Here is a 19,551-nt window from a genome sequence, read left to right as displayed (position 1 = left end):
TTTTGAACATTACAGCATGTAAACATGTTCTAGTAGAAACACAAAATACAAGTATGAACCTGAAAATGAGCACAATATGGGACCTTTAAGACAATGACACATAATAAAATTAAGTTAATGTTTAAATTGCTCATTGTCGACACACACATACCAACAACATATGCATCACAACAAAATATGATACATAACATTTCCTGACTTTGCACACTTTAATGTTTAATAATGGAAAACTACCAAGAAAATGATATAAAAATACCACCACAACAAAGCAGATATAAATAAATAGAATACAATAGAGACTGCATGAAAGGGAACTATCTTGCCAAGAAGAAAATAGATACAAAGCTGATGGTCTTCACTGGACCCATTTCATGTTGTTTTTTTTAAATCAAGCTGTTATTACGCTACTTTTTTGGAAGGATAATCAGTGATTAACAAAAAGCAGGAAACATTTTTCACAATAGGCTCCATATCTGACACTGCTGCTTCCCATTTTAATCAGGCTGTGAACGGCGTCCCGTGGTGAGCAACCCTGTCTTCACATCCTGTCTGATTGTTGAAGGCTGAGTTTATCATAGTAATCAAACGGCTGTTGAGTGAGTCTTCGTGTAAATTACAGCTGCAGCAACTTACATTTTAATTATAATGGTATTCATCTTTATTACACTGTTACAGGTAATCTAATGTAATTGCAACCATTTAAAGCCATTATAATACTGACACATTTTATAACCACCTTCAATTACATAGCTGTAATTCTAGCGCGGGTAAAAATCTATATAGTATTCAGTTTATAAATACTTACATCATGCTTGTAAAGTGAAAAATCAATACAAGTGGTGTGGAGTGCATATTAAAAAAACAGTCTGTTTGATTCATGTTGTTTGAATAAACAACAGGCTGAGGAATAACAATTAGATTAATTGTTGAAACACTATATCACTCAGGCTGTGTTTAATCTCCATCAAACATAATATCAAAACAAATGGAAGAAGCTTATGAGAAGGATTAACTTCTTGTGACACTATCTTCTACAAAATCAAATTAGACAAAAGCAATTTCATGAGCGCACATTATCTGGCTTCAGCTATTTGGTGTGATTCATGCGTGCAAAGATTTCACTTTTCAGCTTCAGAAATATGAGCCTGCAGGCAGCATGATAGAAGCAGGGTATATTATTAATTAAGTAAAATCTTTGTAGAGTGAATTAGTCAAATTTTTCAACTGCTACACTTACTCTAATGCAAATCACACCGCAAGCAGAGGAGCTTGATCGATGAGGTTCAGGTCAAAGCACCAACGATGTGTGCCGTCGTCTTACAGTGAGTTCAGTCTCAATTATTAATCTTGTCGGCTTGCAAGTAAAATAATATAATCAGGATCAGCCATTACTGAAGGAGCACATTTAAAGGAATAGTTCAACATTTTGGAAAATATATGCTTAGATCAGTGGGCACCTTCGGGGTCTGAAAAGTGAAGCCAATGAGGAAGAGAATAAAACTTGCATTCTTTCTAACAGCCAGCAGGGGGCGACTCCTCTGGTTGCAAAAAGAAGTCTGATTGTATAGAAGTCTATGAGAAAATGACCCTACTTCTCACTTGATTTATTACCTCAGTAAACATTGTAAACATGAGTTTATGGTCTCAATCGCTAGTTTCAAGTCTTCTCCAATACAGCATGATGTTCATTTAAGCCTATAGTTCACACTACACGATTTTAGCCCTGATTTTTCGCTCCCTGACAGTTTTTGGAGCTCCCGACACAAGCCTTAGATCAGAGGTAAATCAGCGTTGGCTCTGTGTGAACTATGTGTGAACTGTTCAAAGACACGAGCCAAGAAGCTCTCTCTCTTTCTGCCTCGCAGACATATTTCTGATATCTAGCGTGCTAAATATCTGGACCTGTCGGGGACTCCGGCCACGAGCTACAGCCAATGAGAGCGCGAGACAAGGGTTTGAGGGGAAACCTGGGTGAGGAGCGGTCGCCTGTGATAATAGGAACTTATACTGCATTTGAAACACGGAACAAAGTTGTTGTTGCACCTAGAGGAATAAATAGTAAAAAAGACGTGTGGAAAGAGGCTATTTTGTGAACACGTGCCAACAACAACATCAGCAATGTGTCTTGCGTATGGTATCACTTACCGTGTATTTCTCGCATTTGTTTCGAGACAAAACGTAGTTTGTTGACCTCATCGGGGATTCCTCCTGGTGAAAGATCTTGTAGTGTGTGACCCTCTGTCGCCGGTCAGTCATGTAGTGTGAAAACCACAAAGACAGCAAGTTGTGTAGTGTGAACAGTACTGCGATCTGACGACTTTGAAAGACGTGTTGTGCTTTAGTAAACTTGGCTTCAGTAAATTATGGTCACATTCAGAGTCAAATAGACCATGGCGTGGCTGCCTTGTGATTGACAGGTCGCTACCACGGCGTTGTCCGGTCTGGGAGTTGACCATGTGTTCGTCTTACAACTTTAACCCTTTTACAGTGTGTTTTCAGTTCATTAAAGTTATTTATAACCTTTTTGGTCGCCTAAAAATGTCTTATTCAGTGCTCGGTTGTACTTAGCTCCAGCCTCTCGTGTCACTTCTGGTCGAAATGCTGAACTCAAGACTTCAAAATTGCAGTCCATAAACCAAATGGATGACGTCACGGTGACAACGTTATTTATGTACGTAATTATTCCTTTAGCTCACTATTTAATAAACAAGGATATCCCAAAGGATTTTTTGGAAATCATTAATACACTACAAGTGTTAGAAGCGGGCATACATCAAAGCTGGTCTCATTTAACCCTGCAACAGAGCAACCATCAGAGAAACAACATGCCGCTGTGTCTGTTGTAGTACAATAAATCCAGTTGTGTCAGCTGGGGTTTAATCTTTTGAATGCTAAAGTATCATTCACGCACAACAGGTCACAAGAGTCTGAAAGGAATACTAAGCATGTTCATTATTCAGGAGCAGCTATGAATCCGAGAAGAGCCGTGGCAATCACATTAGCCGATAAACACAGAGGACAAGGAAGACGCCTACGAGTTCCCGTGGGAGAGCTTCCAATTAACACTCAAGCTTTCTCCATGACATGATGGCTGGCTGGAGAATGTGCAGAGAACGAAGGACAGGCAGAGAAAGAGAGATAGTGTTCAGACACAAAGAGGGAAAGCATTCATTTCTAAAGGTGAAAGATATGTACTGTGAGAACTGTGGTCTTTAGGTAAAAAAGGAATGCACACTGCAAGTATTTTTTCTTTGAAATGAATAAGAACTATTTACATAGTTTGATTTATTTATTTAATTTCTAAGTGTTTTTTTCTTTCACTCTTTGGCCTTGCTAGCAGCATGGCTTTATGGCAATGTTGTTTTGTCTCTCCTCCACTTCACGACTGAAATATCTCAACAACTATTAGATGGATTGTCATGAAATTTTGTACAGACCTTCATGGTAACTACAAGATGAATCCTAATTGCTTTGGGGGGACCTTTAATTGTTTCTCTAGCGCCACCATGAGGTTGACATTTGCAGTTTTAAAACAATTATTAGGGCTTGGCGATATGTAGAAAATCAAATATCACATTTTTTTTTACCAAATGCCTTGATATCAATATTGCGACAATATTGTAATGTTGACAATTGGTGCTTTCACAAAATTTTTACACAATGAGAGTTTTGTTAAATAATCATTAGTAGTGTGAATGTAATGATTAAGTAAAGGCATATAATAGAACAGCTAGAACAATCTGGTAAGTTCAGAACATCACTTTACTGTAATGCTGCCTTTAAAACCAGGGAAAAACAACACCTATGTCATATTACAATATCCAAAATCTAAGATATATTGTCCGGCGATAACATCTATTGGAAGCATTTCCAATAGTTGGAAATCTTACACACACATTCATGTGTGTACAACCCCTTAGGATTAATTGTTTTAAGTTTGATGATTCCTTAACTTTTAGTCTAGCACCATCATCAACACTTTGGTTTATGACCTAATACCTGCACAAAAAACAGTGTGTTTAACGCTTATTAGCAAATGTTAGTATGCTAGATTTAGCCTGATGAAGGTCTTGCACAGAAACGTCACACATAAATGTATTTTTTGCAAGTTAGACAATGTGGTTTGTTTGCAACGTTTGATCTACTCGTTCCTCTCCTACGCACATGTCTCATGAAATAGATGGAACTTTAGGCCTAAACATCAGCAGCATAAAGAGACTTGCAAAAAAGTATCTTTTAAATTGACAAACATATGTTTGATTCATGCCGCAATTCAAACGGGATCAGAAAAATGTATCGTTGTGTATAGTATACTCGCGCTCATGCGTATGTAGTTCGTTTATAGACTAATGTTAACTCTTTACTTCTGGCGATTGCCGTCGCACTTTACAAATCATATGGTGTTCATTTCTGAAGATTGTCTTGCTGAACAAAACGTGTAAGTATCATGGAAAAATTGAAAAATCCCATTGGCTTTTTGTCGAGGGAACCCAAGGCTATGCTAACTTCCTGGTTGGGCTGCAAAAATAGGTCATCCCTGGAGCATTCTGCTATAGACAGCAGCTCCTCTTGTGTGTTTTGCTTCACAAAGACTGTCAAACATGACGGTAGACAGAGCTACTCTGACACAGCAGTTTCCATCTTGCCCCTTTGAAAGGGTTGAAAAATCTAATATTCCTCTTGTGTTGTCTCAGACCTTTACACTATTGAAGACAAACACTGATCTCTAATTGATCCCTTAGTCCTCTGCAGACTTTTGCCCCCCAGTCGTCTGGCATCACCCCAGTCTATGTTTTATTTAAACGGTTTGTGCTCGTGGCAATTATCAGAGCCGGGGATCCTCTGAAGAGAAGGAGGTGTTTCTTCCCTCCTCTGGAGCAGAAAACTGAAATTAATCCTGCACCCTCAGGAACTCACCCAGTGAATTTTGAAGACTACAAATTAAGCTTAGCAGTGTACCAAGGAGAGTATCAACCTTTCAAATGCAATACATGTGGGTCGTATGAAAATCAGGCTAAACTGTGGTCTGTTTTTGCACAATCAATGTGTCAACTGTCTCTGGGCTTAGCAATTATTTTCAACAAGTCTCCTCCTTTTCAACTACAGCTTCTTACTTACTGATGTGAACAAAAATGTGTAACAAGAAGATATATTGGCTTCATTATTTTTTGGTGAACAGTGAGTGTAATGCATGTGGGGAATAAAGCATGCTCCAGGGATGACATATTTTTATAAGCCAACAGGAAGTTAGCATCGCCCTGGTTCCCTCGACAAAAAGCTGGTGGGATTTTTCCATTGGGTTTTGGATTATTGCAGAAAATAAACTCTGTGGCAAACAAACGTTTATGATATTTACATGTTTTGTTCAGCAAGATAATCTTCACAAATGAACACCAGTTTTATGATAGTAAACACAACGAGGCTGTAAAGGCGGACGAATCAGCGTGATGCCGTTTTTAACCACTGCCTTTTTTTAAGATAAATAAAGACCTCAAAATTCAGGAGTGGGATATTTACTGACATATTTTATATCGTAGAACAAAACTTTAAAATCTCTTACGCTTGTGTTAACCACAGACCTTATTTCAGACATCTAACTAAAAACCCATTAAAAAAAAACATTGACTTTGAACCAGAAGTGCTAAAATGCCAACTAATTTCAGGGTTTTATTCCTGTAGCACTCTATTTCAGCTTTCTTACTAAAATTACTTTTTGTTATCACAAACTTTATTTATTTGTTGTAATCACAAAAGACCAACCAGCACAACAACAACTCAGTAGGAGTTCAAATCCGCTCTTCAGCTCCACTTTGCACACACCCTGCTGGATGATTGCGGCTCCTCTGTGGTTGGAGGGACTACTCATGCTCCCACTGTTCAACACACTGGCCACAAAGGTTGATGTTATGGGGGCAGACAGCAGCCTTTTCAGCGCTGTCAAACAAAGAAAGGGCACTGGTACGCCTGGGCTGCCTCTGAAGCAGCGAGGGCAGCTGTTCCAGACGGACAAGAAAATATACGACTCAGAAATGAAGACAAGAAAAATGTGTTCTGTTCGAACAGCGATCTGGGTATTGTATTTCGGTGAGACGTTTTCACTTGATGTTTTTGCACTGTGTGGACATCACTATTGACATATCTTTTCTCAGATCTTGCGTTCTATTTTGTGCTCCTTGCTTTTTCTGCACCGCAATAATGGCTTTCCCTGCGTGTGCAGACTATCAAGTTCTTCTATCCATTAGAAACAAATCACTTCCTGTCTGTTGCAACCCGAGATGAGAAAATGTGTCACTATCTGAGGATTTTTTTTTTTCATCGCAAAAAGAGTGTTATGAACAGCAAATGTGAAAGCTTTTATTTACTGGAAATGACTTGAAGCGGTGATAAACTGTACGATTTCAGTGATACAAAGACACTAATGTATACGGAAATATGTATTATGGCTCTTGATAATCTACTGTTTAATATAATTCACATGCATAAACCCTGACAGTGTAGAAAATTTGTTTTTTTGTGGGTTTACATTATATAGACACCAGGCTGAAGCTACGTTCCATCATAAACCATCACAAAAACAGGAACAAATGTTGTATAGTGCCATCCCACCCCCACTCCACCGCCTGAAGATGCAGGACGACTTGATAAACCGAGGTGTTAATGTATTCCAGCTCGGAGAACGCAGAGGCACACTGTGTGCACTGATGTGACATTAATGACAGAAACGGGACTGTCAAGTTGCACATGCACCCACACACACATGCACACTCATATTTCTGAGGCCCTCGGGTGATATTTTCCAACAACCAAGCAGCTTGCTGTGCGATATCGAATGTCGCAGGCTGTATTTCCGGGGGACTCCTGTAAGGGTTCATTTTGTTTGATAGTGATGCTGACAGGACAGAGCAAGCACGACTGACACGTTGTCAGTTTCCTTCAGTCAGCTGGAACCTCATGTTTAAAATCAGGCTCATCAATGACTTGCCGGGGTTCATATTTGTCTGCTGGAAAAAGAAAATGAACGGATGTAGCTGAGGCTGTTACGGAAGCTGAATTATGCCAGGAAAAGAAAAAAAATGGTGGCAATACAATCATTAAAAATATTAAATTGCTCATGATTTGTCAAAATGTTTAATTACTGAGATAAAAATGTCAAAATTGTGATTTAGCATGAGACAGTTTAAAGAATCTACCAATCATATAATACAAAAATGAATAGAACAGTAAAAAAATTAAACGTATTCAAATTTCTAAAACACAGCAGCACGGTTTGTAAAAATGTTTAGCTGCGAGTATACGTGATTTGTTGTAAATTGGCTATAACAGTGGTTCCAACATCTTCTCATCCCAACTGGTCACATACTGACGCTTTGTCAGACCCCTCGGCGTCACTTTTTTTGTCGCAGTAAACACGTTTAATGTTGTGAATAAAAAAAAAACCTCTTGCTTAGGATTAGGCAACCAAACCACTTAGTAGGTTTAGGGAAAAACAACATGGTTGAGCGTAAAATTACTACGTTTGTACAGCGAAAATGTGACTTGACGTTGTGAAAACAGGACACGAACAAACAGCTGATTGTAAAGTGATAGTGAAACATAACGCCCTCTCTTGGATGAAAGCTGCGTGCTTCAACCCTGTTTATCTCTTTCGCTCTTTTAAACTACGTCACCAAACTCTCGGAGCACTTTCTCTGAGCATTTACTGTTGCTGTGAATGGGTTTTCATTGTAGTTAATTGAAAGCCTGATACGTTTCATACCATATTATTCTACGTCATGCTGTAAAAAAGACACGCCAAAAACAGTAAAGGCGTTCTTATTACACTCTAAATGCCTTGCGCATTATCGTGCCATTCATACGCCTTTTTGTGTGAACGGGCTGCAATATCAGTAGGTTGAAACTGTTGCACTACAAATGGATTATGTGCATATTATATGTCACCCCCACTCTCTTTGTCATAATAAAAAAAAGCCAAATTGATTTCATACTATGCACATTGTTATTTTCAGCATGACTAACTTTTTTTTACTGGTTTGGGCTTCCATAGCTTGAGGCTACATCAGAGGCACAAAAACACATTAATATGTGGACCACGCTCAGTGCTGTGGCCACACGATCACACACCCAAGCAAAGTCTGTTGTTTGTTTCATCTCCCATTGCAGAGACGTGCTGTCATCAGGAGCACATCCATTCATTGGGGCTGTCAAACCAGCCTTCCTTTGGGGCGTCCTGCTGTTGTGACGCATACATCACAACTCATGCATCACTCCGGATGGGTGTGATGACTAGTGGCGAAACCTAAAATATCTATGCTGCTTGAAATGTTGAAGGCTTGTTAATGTATGTATCACACACTTAGAGTGTCATAAGAGATTTTATTTGTATCACTCAATGGATGCAACTGTTTTTAGTTTAGTCTCTAGTGCAGCTAGTTGTCTTCCTCCTCTGAGCTTTTATCATCAGAATCTCTTTGACTGTTTGAAACAAGTATCTTGTAATAAATTAAAACAGTCTTAAATCAACATTCACTGGCCAATACGTGAGGCCAAAATCACATGTAATCATGTGAAATTAAACACATGCTCTCAGCGCAAATCCCCGAATAAGACAATGGAGTGACACATGGATGCCTCCCTTCCATGTCACTTAATTGAAACACAATGGAGAGTGTCGGCGTCGACGACGGGGCGTAAAGTAAGCTGACAGACAGACCATGTCAGATGTCAGCTTGCAGAGCTCTGTTCAACATGTCTCCTCCTGTGACTGACAACCGCCCCCAATTAACCTTCAACTCAAATACAGACAGGAAACACATACAAGTACACCTGCTCTCTCTTTCTCTCTCACACTCAATCACACACACACTCGCTGGGTGTGTGACAGCTGTGGAGCTTCGTCTTTATTCATTCAGCGCTAATTGACCTTGTTTTACAGAGCTCTTAGTTTATCCTCAGCAAGCAGTTTGCTTGCTGCGTGTGTATGTGTAGCTACAGGCAATAAATAAATTAATAAAATTACAATACTGTCGGTTTTCTATTCAATCCTAATGCATTCAAATGTTCAAGGTTAAACATGAAACGTAGCAGAATACTGATTTATTTTCACTGCTAATTAAATGCAGAAGCATGTGCAGAAGGAGCCTTCCACCAAAGTATGTCACTCTGGGTCCCTCTAGTGTGGTAACAGACAGATGGGAAAAGGATTTTAGTCCCAGCCTCCATTTACTGTCATTTAATAACACACAGGCCTCATAGAAGGCTTGTGATCTATCTTGATAAAGTAAGACACAGTGGAGAAGCATCATTTTGATATATGTAAAGGACTAACGTACAGAAATGTGCATTGCTTTGTCTGGGTTTCTGGAGCATTGAAGTGCTATGAAAGGGTCATTTGTTTTGTATAATTCCCTGTCCAAAGATCTAGATTTAAATTAAATAGCATTTACTATTTAAATGCAGTTTCTTTCAAACTGTTAAACAGAAAAAAAGTGATAGACTTGTTATAATCTGCCCTGCTCCTATAATTATGTTTTTCCTTTGTTTCATGCCATTCATTAATGTTTTGTGTTTCATGTTTTATTTTGTTACTCACCGCTCCTTTCAAACTTTATTACATTTGTCATATACATACAGGTACATACATGAAATTTAACCTCTGCATTTAACCCATCCTATACGCATTTAGGAGCAGTGGGCTGCTGTGAAGCGCCCAGGGAGCAACTTGTGGTTCAGTGTCTAGCTCAAGGTCACGCTCGAACCGACAACCTTGCGGTTAAAGGACGACCAGCTCTACTGAAAACAAAAACTTCATTCGATACGTTATATATGTTGCCTTCAAATGAAACTCGTGAAATCTTGTTTACAGCATGGGAAGTCATGTCCACGATATGCTTGGCGTTCAAGTGGTTAAGTCGTGCGAACACCGCTGCTAAGCAACGGCAATATTAACGTTACTGTCCGCGTCTAGAAACAAGGCTAACAATTTAGCAAGCTAATGACAGAGGAAAAAGATGATGGGAATATCAACATTTTCCTCAGACATATTATATAATTATGAAGAAAAACAATATACGACTGAAATTACAATATATTAACTTATTATGCACTGAAAAATTAACTTCCATGGCCTCCACTATTTCTGACAACGTCAACAAACACGTCACAACTCGTGAACTCAGAGCTTTCAGAAACTCTCCACTTACGAGGTCGTGAATACCACAAGAGGGAGGCGTTCATACAGACTCTTCTCGTGAACACGGTTAACACGACCCCATTTGAAGGCACCAATACATACAGTTACATACATGAAATTTGATCTCTGCATTTAAACCCATCCTAAGGAGCAGTAGGCTGCTGTGAAGCACCCAGGGAGTGATTTGGGGCTCCGTGTCTCGCTCAAGGACACTGCGACATGCAAACCATAGGCACCGAGAATCAAACCGCCAACCAATGCGGTTAAAGTATAACCACTCTACCCCCCAGCCGCATACTTTTTCTCTCTCTCTCTCTCTCCTCGTTTCAGATCACTTCACTCTGTGTGTGTGTGTTTTCTCGCCCTGATTAGTTTCACCTGTCCCTCGTTAGCCCTGCACTCACCAGACCTCCTGCTCACCTGTTCCCACTTCCCCGTTAGTCACTCACTATTTATACCAGCCCAGTTCCTACATCTGTTTGTCGGTTTGTCTTCGTTGTCATGTGGAATTTTGTTTGTCTGTAATCGGCCTGCAGTTCCTGCCTTCCTTTTAGACTCTCAGTCTGTAAACTTTTTTTTGCACTATTAAAGTATCTTCATTGAGTCTGCATTTGTCCTCCCTGTCTGTGCTGCATCCATCAGCTGAGTGTGATTCTGTCCAGCATATAGCAATCCAGCTTCATTTAGAGTCTGAGGCTAATAAAAGAGAAGGTTAATATTAGTCATGGTTAGATTAAGCTTCATAAAGCATTGAAGCTCTCCAGCATATTGGTTCGCAAAAGGGTTCATTTCACAAAGGCTTCATCATGTGCACACGAAACCCCCTATTGGTCAAAGAGTGTAAAACAGGCAGATATATTCCAGATATGTGGCAGTTGTTTCACCAGGCAGAGGGCAGTGAATGTGCTTGTGTAACTAAATATAGTAACTATTTTTTGGCATACTGCATTTGACATACTATGTATTTGGGAAATACTAAATAGTGTGGTAGTAAGGGTACTGGAACGCACAGATAATTTATTGAAATAATATTCTAGAAAAGAAACAGGCGATTTTATGATTCTTATTCTACTCATTACCTACAGGAGGACTGAGATTAAGGTGTTGTCTACTCAGATATAGGCCAATTGTGTGTTTTACTCCACTACATTCATGTGACAAATTTAGTTATTATGTAGAGTAAGATTAACATAAAACAACTAATAAATTATGATATATTGTTATGTATAAAGTAGCTGTAATTGTACAGTCAAAAATCTTCTACTTATTTTAATTTATTTTTAAATTATTGCACAGCTTTTTGCTCATTTTCTTTTTTGCTCTACGCTGTTGCAACAGTATACTGGCTCTCAGCGATGGAAAACAATGTTTGCTTCCTGTGTGTGTCATCGGAGTAGCCACAGGCAATAAATAAATGAATAAAATTACAATATTGTGGTTAAGGTTAAACATGAAATGTTGCGCAGAATACTGATTTATTTTCACACTAAAAAAAAACAAAAATATTGACCCAATTTGGATCAATGGTGGTACCCAGTACTGGGTCAATCTAGCACAGCGACTCAGACTAAAGTTCAACCAGGTCATAAAAAGCATAAATAACACTTTGTCACCAATCACACACAAAAATGGGTTATTTTGACCAAGTTTTAGTGTTACTGTATTTATGTGTATATTGGTTATGTTATATATTGCATGTCTTAATGCAAATATTTGTACATACTGTATTTCATATTTCTTATTATTGTCATTTTCAATTTTATTACTTATATTTCTTTACATATAGTCTGTTTATATTGTAGCATTATGTACATAATCTACATGTTACATACTCCTTTAATTATATTTTCTTACATTTCTTTATGTTTATATAAGAGCAACTGTAATGCCCCAGTTTCCCCTCAGGGATCAATATTAATAATATATAAGTATTTATATAGTAGTATTTATATATTAATATAAGTATTTCTGATTATTTTGATTCGGATTATTATTTCCATTAGGATATTCAGCCATACCAATATGTGGTTCTTTTGACCCAGCAATTACATCATATTTACATTTATGTTATATATCTATATATCCTATATCTATATCCTGACAGTAGTGCATGAGACAGGTAATATGAAAACAACCAATCAGAGCTGAGCTGGAGCCTTGCCGTCTCCGAGCAGCTGTCAATCACTCGCGAACTCCGATCAAACGGTCAAACTAGGCAGCGCTGATCAAATATGAATCAATATTCTGTTACTGTAATGCCTATTTCTCGCCTCAAATGTTTTCAGAAACATCTTGTAGTGTACTGTTTAGCTGTAAAATGAGAAAGGTTTCTGACCCGGCTGCCATGTTGAGATCAGTTGAAGAAATACCAAGCACCGCCCACCAGCCGGAGCACAGCCAATAGGAACACTCTCTCTCTGAAATGACCTGTGATTGGCCAAAGTCTCCTAGATTTTTTAAAGCCTGAAAACAGAGCCATGATGAAGTGCAGAAGTCTAGTTTTCTCTCAGAACACTTGAATTACAATATGCTGAAATGTTATTATGGAATTTCTGCCCAAAGATGCCTAAAACATTCTGCCTACTGCAGGTTTAATCCCAAAAGGTTGGTTACTTTTACCCAGTGTAATGTTATTTTTTATCTTTAAATTGGGTCATCAATTAAAGTGGCAGTAGGCAGAATATGTTTGGCATCACTGGGAAAAAAAATCCATAATAACTTTTCCTCAGATCAGCTCTTACTGCTTGTTTTCCTCCTGTAAGTGAAATCTTGCAGATGCCGTTAGGAGCTCCGGAGGACACCTGAGGACACAGAGGCACATGATTTTTTTTCAGGTTACCTATTTAATCTACTACTGTGACGATATAGCAACCTTTTATAAAAACTTTTTTCAATCATATTTGCTCCAATCTCGCCTACTTCAGCTTTAAACCAAAAATATTATGTTTTTATAAACATGTTCAGAGTGTTCTGTTTAAACACACTTTCAACAAGTTACCTATAAAAACTGCCACCTAATGTTTTACATGCAGAGTCAAAAGTGCAAATAAATAGGACAACATGTCCCCAAATGATCATTTACAAAACTCCTCCCACTCTGGTCTAAACAGTGGACGTGCAGTGAAATGCAGTAGAACACCTGCAGGAAAGCAGATTCATTTGTGCAACAGATCTTTGCACAACAACAAAGTCACATGCAGTAAATCACGTGCGCATGCAAGGTTATGTTCTGTTTGTGCTTCACTTGAACAGATAACCCTCCGTCATCATGGAGACCCAGCAGCAGCAGCAGCAGCAGCAGCAGCAGATGAGATCCGCCCTGCAGAGCTGCATAGACGGACACAAAGACGAGCTGCTCAGTCTGAGTCTGGACATCTGGAGCCGACCGGAACTCGCCTTTAACGAGACACAAGCGCACGACAGGCTGGTCCGGTTCTTCTCTCAGGAGGAGACATGGACGGTAGAGAGTCACTACACGTTACCGACCGCGTTCCGGGCCAGCTGGGGTCCGGTCGGTGCCGGTACCGGAGGGGCTGGTACCGGGGAGGTGCTGAACGTGGGGTTTCTGTGCGAGTATGACGCTCTACCGGGTATCGGGCACGCATGTGGTCACAATCTGATCGCAGAGACTGGAGCTGCTGCAGCACTGGGGCTGAAAGCTGCTCTGTTAGAGAGACACACTGATCTCCCTCAACCTGTGAAGGTAACCAGGATACTGTGGTTTTTAATTAAAGGGACTGTTTGTAAGAATCAGAAATGCTTGTTAACAGCGACACCTTGTGGCCGTTAAGTCAACGAAAGTCAGCGTCGGGCTTGTGCTCGCTCTACATAGACATGAACGAGCATCGCTCATGTTACAACCCGGCTCAAAGGTTGCAACAAAAATGGGAGACCAGACGAGTTTAAAAATAGTAACAGGCATTTATTTAACAAACTAACAATCAATAACTAAATAAACGTGGAAAGTCAGTAATCAGTAATGTAGGCATGTGTGAAAATGTCTGCTGCAAACAAAACCAAAACAGGTGCGCCAGCCAAGGAAGAGAGAGAGACATCTGTTGAAAGGTAGAGAGCTTTTATCCCAACCACACCAAGCCCAGGTGTGGCTCATCAACCTGACGACCCTCTCCTGCAAAACAAAGGAGAAACAGCAAAAAGACACAGGACACCTAGTGAAGTGGAGGGGTCGTCACACTCAACACAGTGAGGCGACACACGTCAGCTAAAACCACAATATCACTCTATATTTCAGCTGCTTGGCAGTAATGTTAGCTGACCAGACGAAGGTCTCTCCATGAATCAATGCTGATCCCAGTGTTGGCTTTTCCTGCTTCACGCGAGAAACGTTATCGTCTCCGAGTGCAGCCGGAGGGAGACGATAACGTTTCTCGCTGCGGAGCGCCGTCACTTCACGAGACACAGAAAACCTCTGTTGGTCTGGAGGAGCTGCAGCAGTTATTTCTGCACAAACGTCCTCTGTACATTCACTAGATATTCTCAGAGCTAAACTAACTCTCCTGCAGTGTGTAGTGTGCGCGCATGCACGTGAGGTGGAGCGAGCTGAGTGAAGGCCAGCAGGCAGGTAGAGGAGCAGAGGCTCCGGTCTTGGAGACCAAAGCTACGGTCTTCCCCGCGTCCTCCGACACTGTTTAACAGACGGGCTTCACTAGACATAACTTTGCGGTTTTTGGTGCTTCCGTGTAGTTTGGGTTGGAGTCTCGTCTGAACAGCGTAGCCACACATGCGAGCCCGCATGAGCACGCATATGCAAGCGCGCATGGGACACCGACCCCTGGTGATTTATATGTGTAAGAAGTTACAAACAGTCCCTTTAATAAACACATTTGACTGTGCCATATATCCTTTGATGCCATATATACCTCAAGTGCAACTACCTTTGTTTACATTTTATTTATTACATATACCCTATACTATTTTACAAGTGCAATTACCTCTGTTTACATAACATCTATTTTACCTATAACAATGATAAATAAAAATGAAAATGTAAACAAAAAATCAGTGCAGGCTGACTGACACACATGAGCTGATATGATGATGTCAAATGACTGAATGCTTTTTTTTATACCAGATAACAGTTCTGGGAACTCCTGCAGAGGAGTCTACAGGAGGAAAGATTGACTTAATCAAGGCAGGAGCCTTCGCTGACGTCGACCTCGTCTTCATGGCTCACCCAGCACAGCAAGATGCTTCATTCCTGCCCTGTGTCGCCATGAATGCGTAACTTCCTGTTCACCGCATTTATAAATTCACAACTTGTGTCCTTTAATCTCCTACATATTATTTTAAGATAACCATTAACCCGGTATGTTCGTTGATGTGAAACAGAGTGTCAGTGAAGTACCATGGGAAGGCATCTCATGCCTCTGCGTACCCTTGGGAGGGAGTGAACGCCCTGGATGCCGCTGTGCTGGCCTACAACAATCTGTCTGCGCTCAGACAGCAACTCAAACCAGAGTGGAGGCTTCACGGTGAGGAACAGACACAAACTGTGATCAGCAAAGCTTCAAGTTCAAAACAATCTCACCTCAGAGCTGGTTAGCTGTTTAAGCCGACATGGATGAGAAGTCCTTAAAGGTACAGTGTGTGGGATTTAGCGGCACCTAGTTGTGTGGTTGCAGATTGCAACCAACTGAATACCCCTTCACTCACTCCTCCCTTTCCAAGAGTGCGTTAACGTGAGCCGCCAAGTGCAAAACCGCATGCAGAGGCCATCCTTACCATAATAACACTAATATAGGAGCAACGGAAATCAGACGGCAGCTGGCGGTACCACGATTTTGCACTCTGCGGCTCACATTACCGCAGTTTCATAAGCGTGTTGGAGAATTACGGTGGCCTTCAGGTAACGTAAAAACATTAAAGTCTCTCTCTAGAGCCAGAGTTTGGTTTGTCCGTTCTGGGCTACTGTAGAAAAATGGCAGAGCAACACAGCAGACTCCATGATGAGGACCCGCTCTCTATGGTAAGGGCTCATTCTAAGCTAACGAAAACACAACGATTCTTAGTTTCAGGTGATTATACACTAATGAAAACATAGTTATGAATCTTATATTCCATTTCTGCTAATAGAGCTCCTGAAATGTTACACACTGTTCCTTTAATGTGCTCAGAAAAATGGAAATTTAAATATGTACATATTCCATGACGACTGGGCAAACTACACCCTCTGAGGAAGATTGTGGGATATGTGTGATGAATTTTTAATTTTGATGGACTTGCACTTGAGGTGTGTTCTCAAAGTTATAAATTAGTCCTCAAAACTGAGGAAACTAATAACTTTTGCAAACATGTGCCTCTGTGTGTTGTCTTCATATTACGGTGAAGTTGTATACCAACAGTTGCATTCAATGAGGATAGCAATCAGAGGGTGTAAAGCCTAGTTTCGACCGCAGGAACTTTCCCCCAGAACATGGAACCTTTTGAGGAACTCATTGCATTTCGACCGCAGGGACCAGGGTCTAAATTAACTTCTGGGGACATTTAAACCCTCCAGAAAGGCTCTGGTTGGGGGTAGTACTTTCTGGAAATCATATGTCAGAGAACTAATTTGCCTAATCTTAGCAGGTCTTTAACAACAATCGACTTTTCAGCTGAAAGAACTACAAGGTTCCTTCAGCCGAAAAGTAGTCCCGGGACTAAAATTACCCAACACTTGTTGTTGAAAACCCTGCCTAACATATTATATTTTTTCTGCCTTTTAAAATGTAGAAGGATGTTTTATCTCTAATGGAAATAACACACAATATCGAACCCACATGAATTGTCCAATGGATGCATCCCTTCTTATCCTCCATTGTGTCCATTTTTCTCCACTACAGGCATCATCAAACATGGAGGGGTGAAGCCCAACATCATCCCTGCCTACACCGAGCTAGAGTTTTATATGCGCACGCCGCTGGTTAAGGATCTTTGTGACCTGAAGGCCAAAGCTGAGGCTTGTTTCAGGGCAGCCGCCGTCGCCACCGGCTGCCAAGTAAGCTTACCTAAAAATCCTCCCTCTAGCACAGATATATGAATAAATATGCTGATATAGCTGAGAAATGTTGACTCCGCTGTTATATAACATTGCCTTTTATAACATATTCCTGCAATTATGCTCTGAGTGTTGTTCTACCATTACATAATTCACCATTCACTTCAGGCTGCTTTTCTCCTACGTCTGCACTTGCTTCAGGCAGGTTTAACTCACATTAAAGAGCATGCAAATTCTGTTGATATATGATAGCAATCTCTATTTTTGTACCCTACATTTTATGAATGACGGTATACTTTTTGTTTCCTTCAGGTGGAGATAATCTACCGAAGCACTGCCTATTATAACATTCTGCCTAATGCCACGCTGGCAAACCTGTATGAAAATAATGGAAAAGCTTTGGGGATTCAGTTTCAAGAGCAGCCAGCCAACTTCTCTGGTATGTGAAAATAAAAACAAATCATAGAAACAGATTTATATCTAAAGTATATCTTTTCTTTATCTGGTTTGTGCAGAATAAATGAAAAAAAGTGTAACAGCAGAACAGTGATCTAGTGTGTCTTTCCATATATTTTGTTGTTCACTGAATCAACAAAGAATCACAGCGTATTTATAATTATCTGGCAGGATCTACAGACTTTGGCAACGTATCATTCGTAATCCCCGGTATCCATCCTTTCTTCTACATCGGCACCGACGCGTTCAACCACACTGAGGAATACACCGAAGCAGCAGGTACGGCAGCATGCCTCTATCGGGAGCAGATGTTGTTTCTTGTGATGAAATTGGATTGTACCACGATCAGACGGTTTCAACCGTCATCATCTTTCCAGGTCACTCGGTCTGTCTGTTTAGTTTCCTCTTTGCTTAGATGCTTTATTTAACTCCTCCGCTCTTTCCCCCTGTGCCAGGAGCTGAAAAGGCCCAGTTGTTCACCCTGAGGACAGCAAAAGCCCTGGCTATGACAGCTGTGGATGTGGTGTGCTGCCCTGTTCTGCTGAGGCAAGTGAGAGAGGACTTCACCCGGGCCAAACTGAAACAGGAGAAATCACTAGAAGGCAGCGATGCAGCTTTGAAAGCTCCATAAATACAATGACTTTAATAATAAGTATATAGGACATTTTATAGCTGACAAGTCAGGGTTGTGTTGGGCTTTTAACTCAAGGACACATGTTGGGAAACAGCAGTTCTAACAGTTTGTATGTTTGAAGGATAGAGCCGTAAAACTACAACTCAGTGTGGGACTCTGTGGTATTATATTTATGACAACAGGGGCCTCAAATACCACCTTCATTAGTTTGGACGAGCTCATTCCCAGTAGACTAGAACTGCTGTTACAGACTAGAATATCAACATGGTAATGTTCTTTTAGGTTGTGTGGTGCCAGGACCTGAAAAAAGTTAACTTTTGCGCATTAAATGATAATAAAGTAAATAATTAACACCACAACTTTAAAAGGAAGGTAAAATTACAGCTTATGTGAAACTAGAGCTGCAATGATCAATCGATAAGTTGTCAACTTTTATGATAATCGATTAATCGGTTTGAGTAATAAAGTCTGGACTAAATGGACATGCATTTATACAGCGCTTTTCTAGTCTTCCGACCGCTCAAAGTGCTTTACACTACATGTCAGCATTCACCCTTTCACACACACATTCATACACTGATGGCAGAGGCTGCCGTGCAAGGTGCCAACTTTGCCCCTCAGGATCTACTGGATGGATTAAGATGAAATTTTGTGTAAACATTCATGGTGCTCAGATGATGAAACATGGTTTTTGGGGATCCCCTGACTTTTTACCCCCAGCGCCACCATGTGGTTGAAATTTTTGTTTTTTCTCTCCTGACAACTATTGGAAATATTTCTGTCAAAATAAGGTCAAAATTTGAATTTGTCCTATATATCTTATTCTTTTGGCTGCTCCCATTAGGGGTCATCACAATGAATCATCTGTTTCCATCTCTTCCTGTCTTCTGCGTCTTCCTCTGTAGCGCCAACCACCTGCATGTCCTCTCTCACCACATCAATAAACTTAAACTGAGATTGATTTTTTTAGGTGAGCCTTTCTTTTAGGTGTCACAGCACCTTTAAGCGTTCACAGCAGTGAACATGCGGTAACTCGATCCTGTCTGTTTCTGACAGGTAGCATGGCGAATGTCATCTACTGTAGGTAATACACGGACTATGGATGATACCTCATACAACCCCAGTTCAAAACACCCAAACTATCCGTTGAAGCAGTCCCATTGGCATACTTTCACCAGCACACAGGTCGATTGAAAACTTTGGCTTCCTCTGAGTGGTCACAGATGTGGTGGCAAATCAAGTTCGGGGCATCTTTTTGATGCTTTATCCTTTTCA

At 40.4% G+C, this 19,551-nt stretch overlaps 1 protein-coding gene across 3 annotated transcripts in view; it reads left to right on the top strand.

Annotated features, from left to right (window-relative positions):
• Nucleotides 1-18,631, top strand: part of LOC119474597 (peptidase M20 domain-containing protein 2-like) — a 38,635-nt gene extending 20,004 nt beyond the window's left edge. Inside the window, exons 1-8 of one of the 3 annotated variants that reach the window (XM_037746700.1) lie at nucleotides 10,332-10,750; nucleotides 13,442-13,892; nucleotides 15,282-15,430; nucleotides 15,539-15,681; nucleotides 17,032-17,186; nucleotides 17,499-17,625; nucleotides 17,814-17,921; nucleotides 18,098-18,631. In XM_037746700.1, the coding sequence (XP_037602628.1) occupies nucleotides 13,458-13,892; nucleotides 15,282-15,430; nucleotides 15,539-15,681; nucleotides 17,032-17,186; nucleotides 17,499-17,625; nucleotides 17,814-17,921; nucleotides 18,098-18,273 (1,293 nt within the window). In that variant the 5' untranslated portion in view covers nucleotides 10,332-10,750; nucleotides 13,442-13,457 and the 3' untranslated portion in view covers nucleotides 18,274-18,631. Of the gene's footprint in view, nucleotides 1-10,331; nucleotides 10,751-12,955; nucleotides 13,893-15,281; nucleotides 15,431-15,538; nucleotides 15,682-17,031; nucleotides 17,187-17,498; nucleotides 17,626-17,813; nucleotides 17,922-18,097 lie in introns of those variants that run through there. The other 2 variants (XM_037746702.1, XM_037746701.1) reach the window with 2 other exon arrangements.
• Nucleotides 18,632-19,551: the final 920 nt, after the last annotated feature.

Source organism: Sebastes umbrosus, chromosome 16 (genome assembly GCF_015220745.1).
Source record: "Sebastes umbrosus isolate fSebUmb1 chromosome 16, fSebUmb1.pri, whole genome shotgun sequence".
Lineage (NCBI taxonomy): Eukaryota > Metazoa > Chordata > Actinopteri > Perciformes > Sebastidae > Sebastes > Sebastes umbrosus.
Note: the sequence above shows the minus strand (reverse complement) of the source record. Positions and strands in the feature narration are given on the sequence as shown.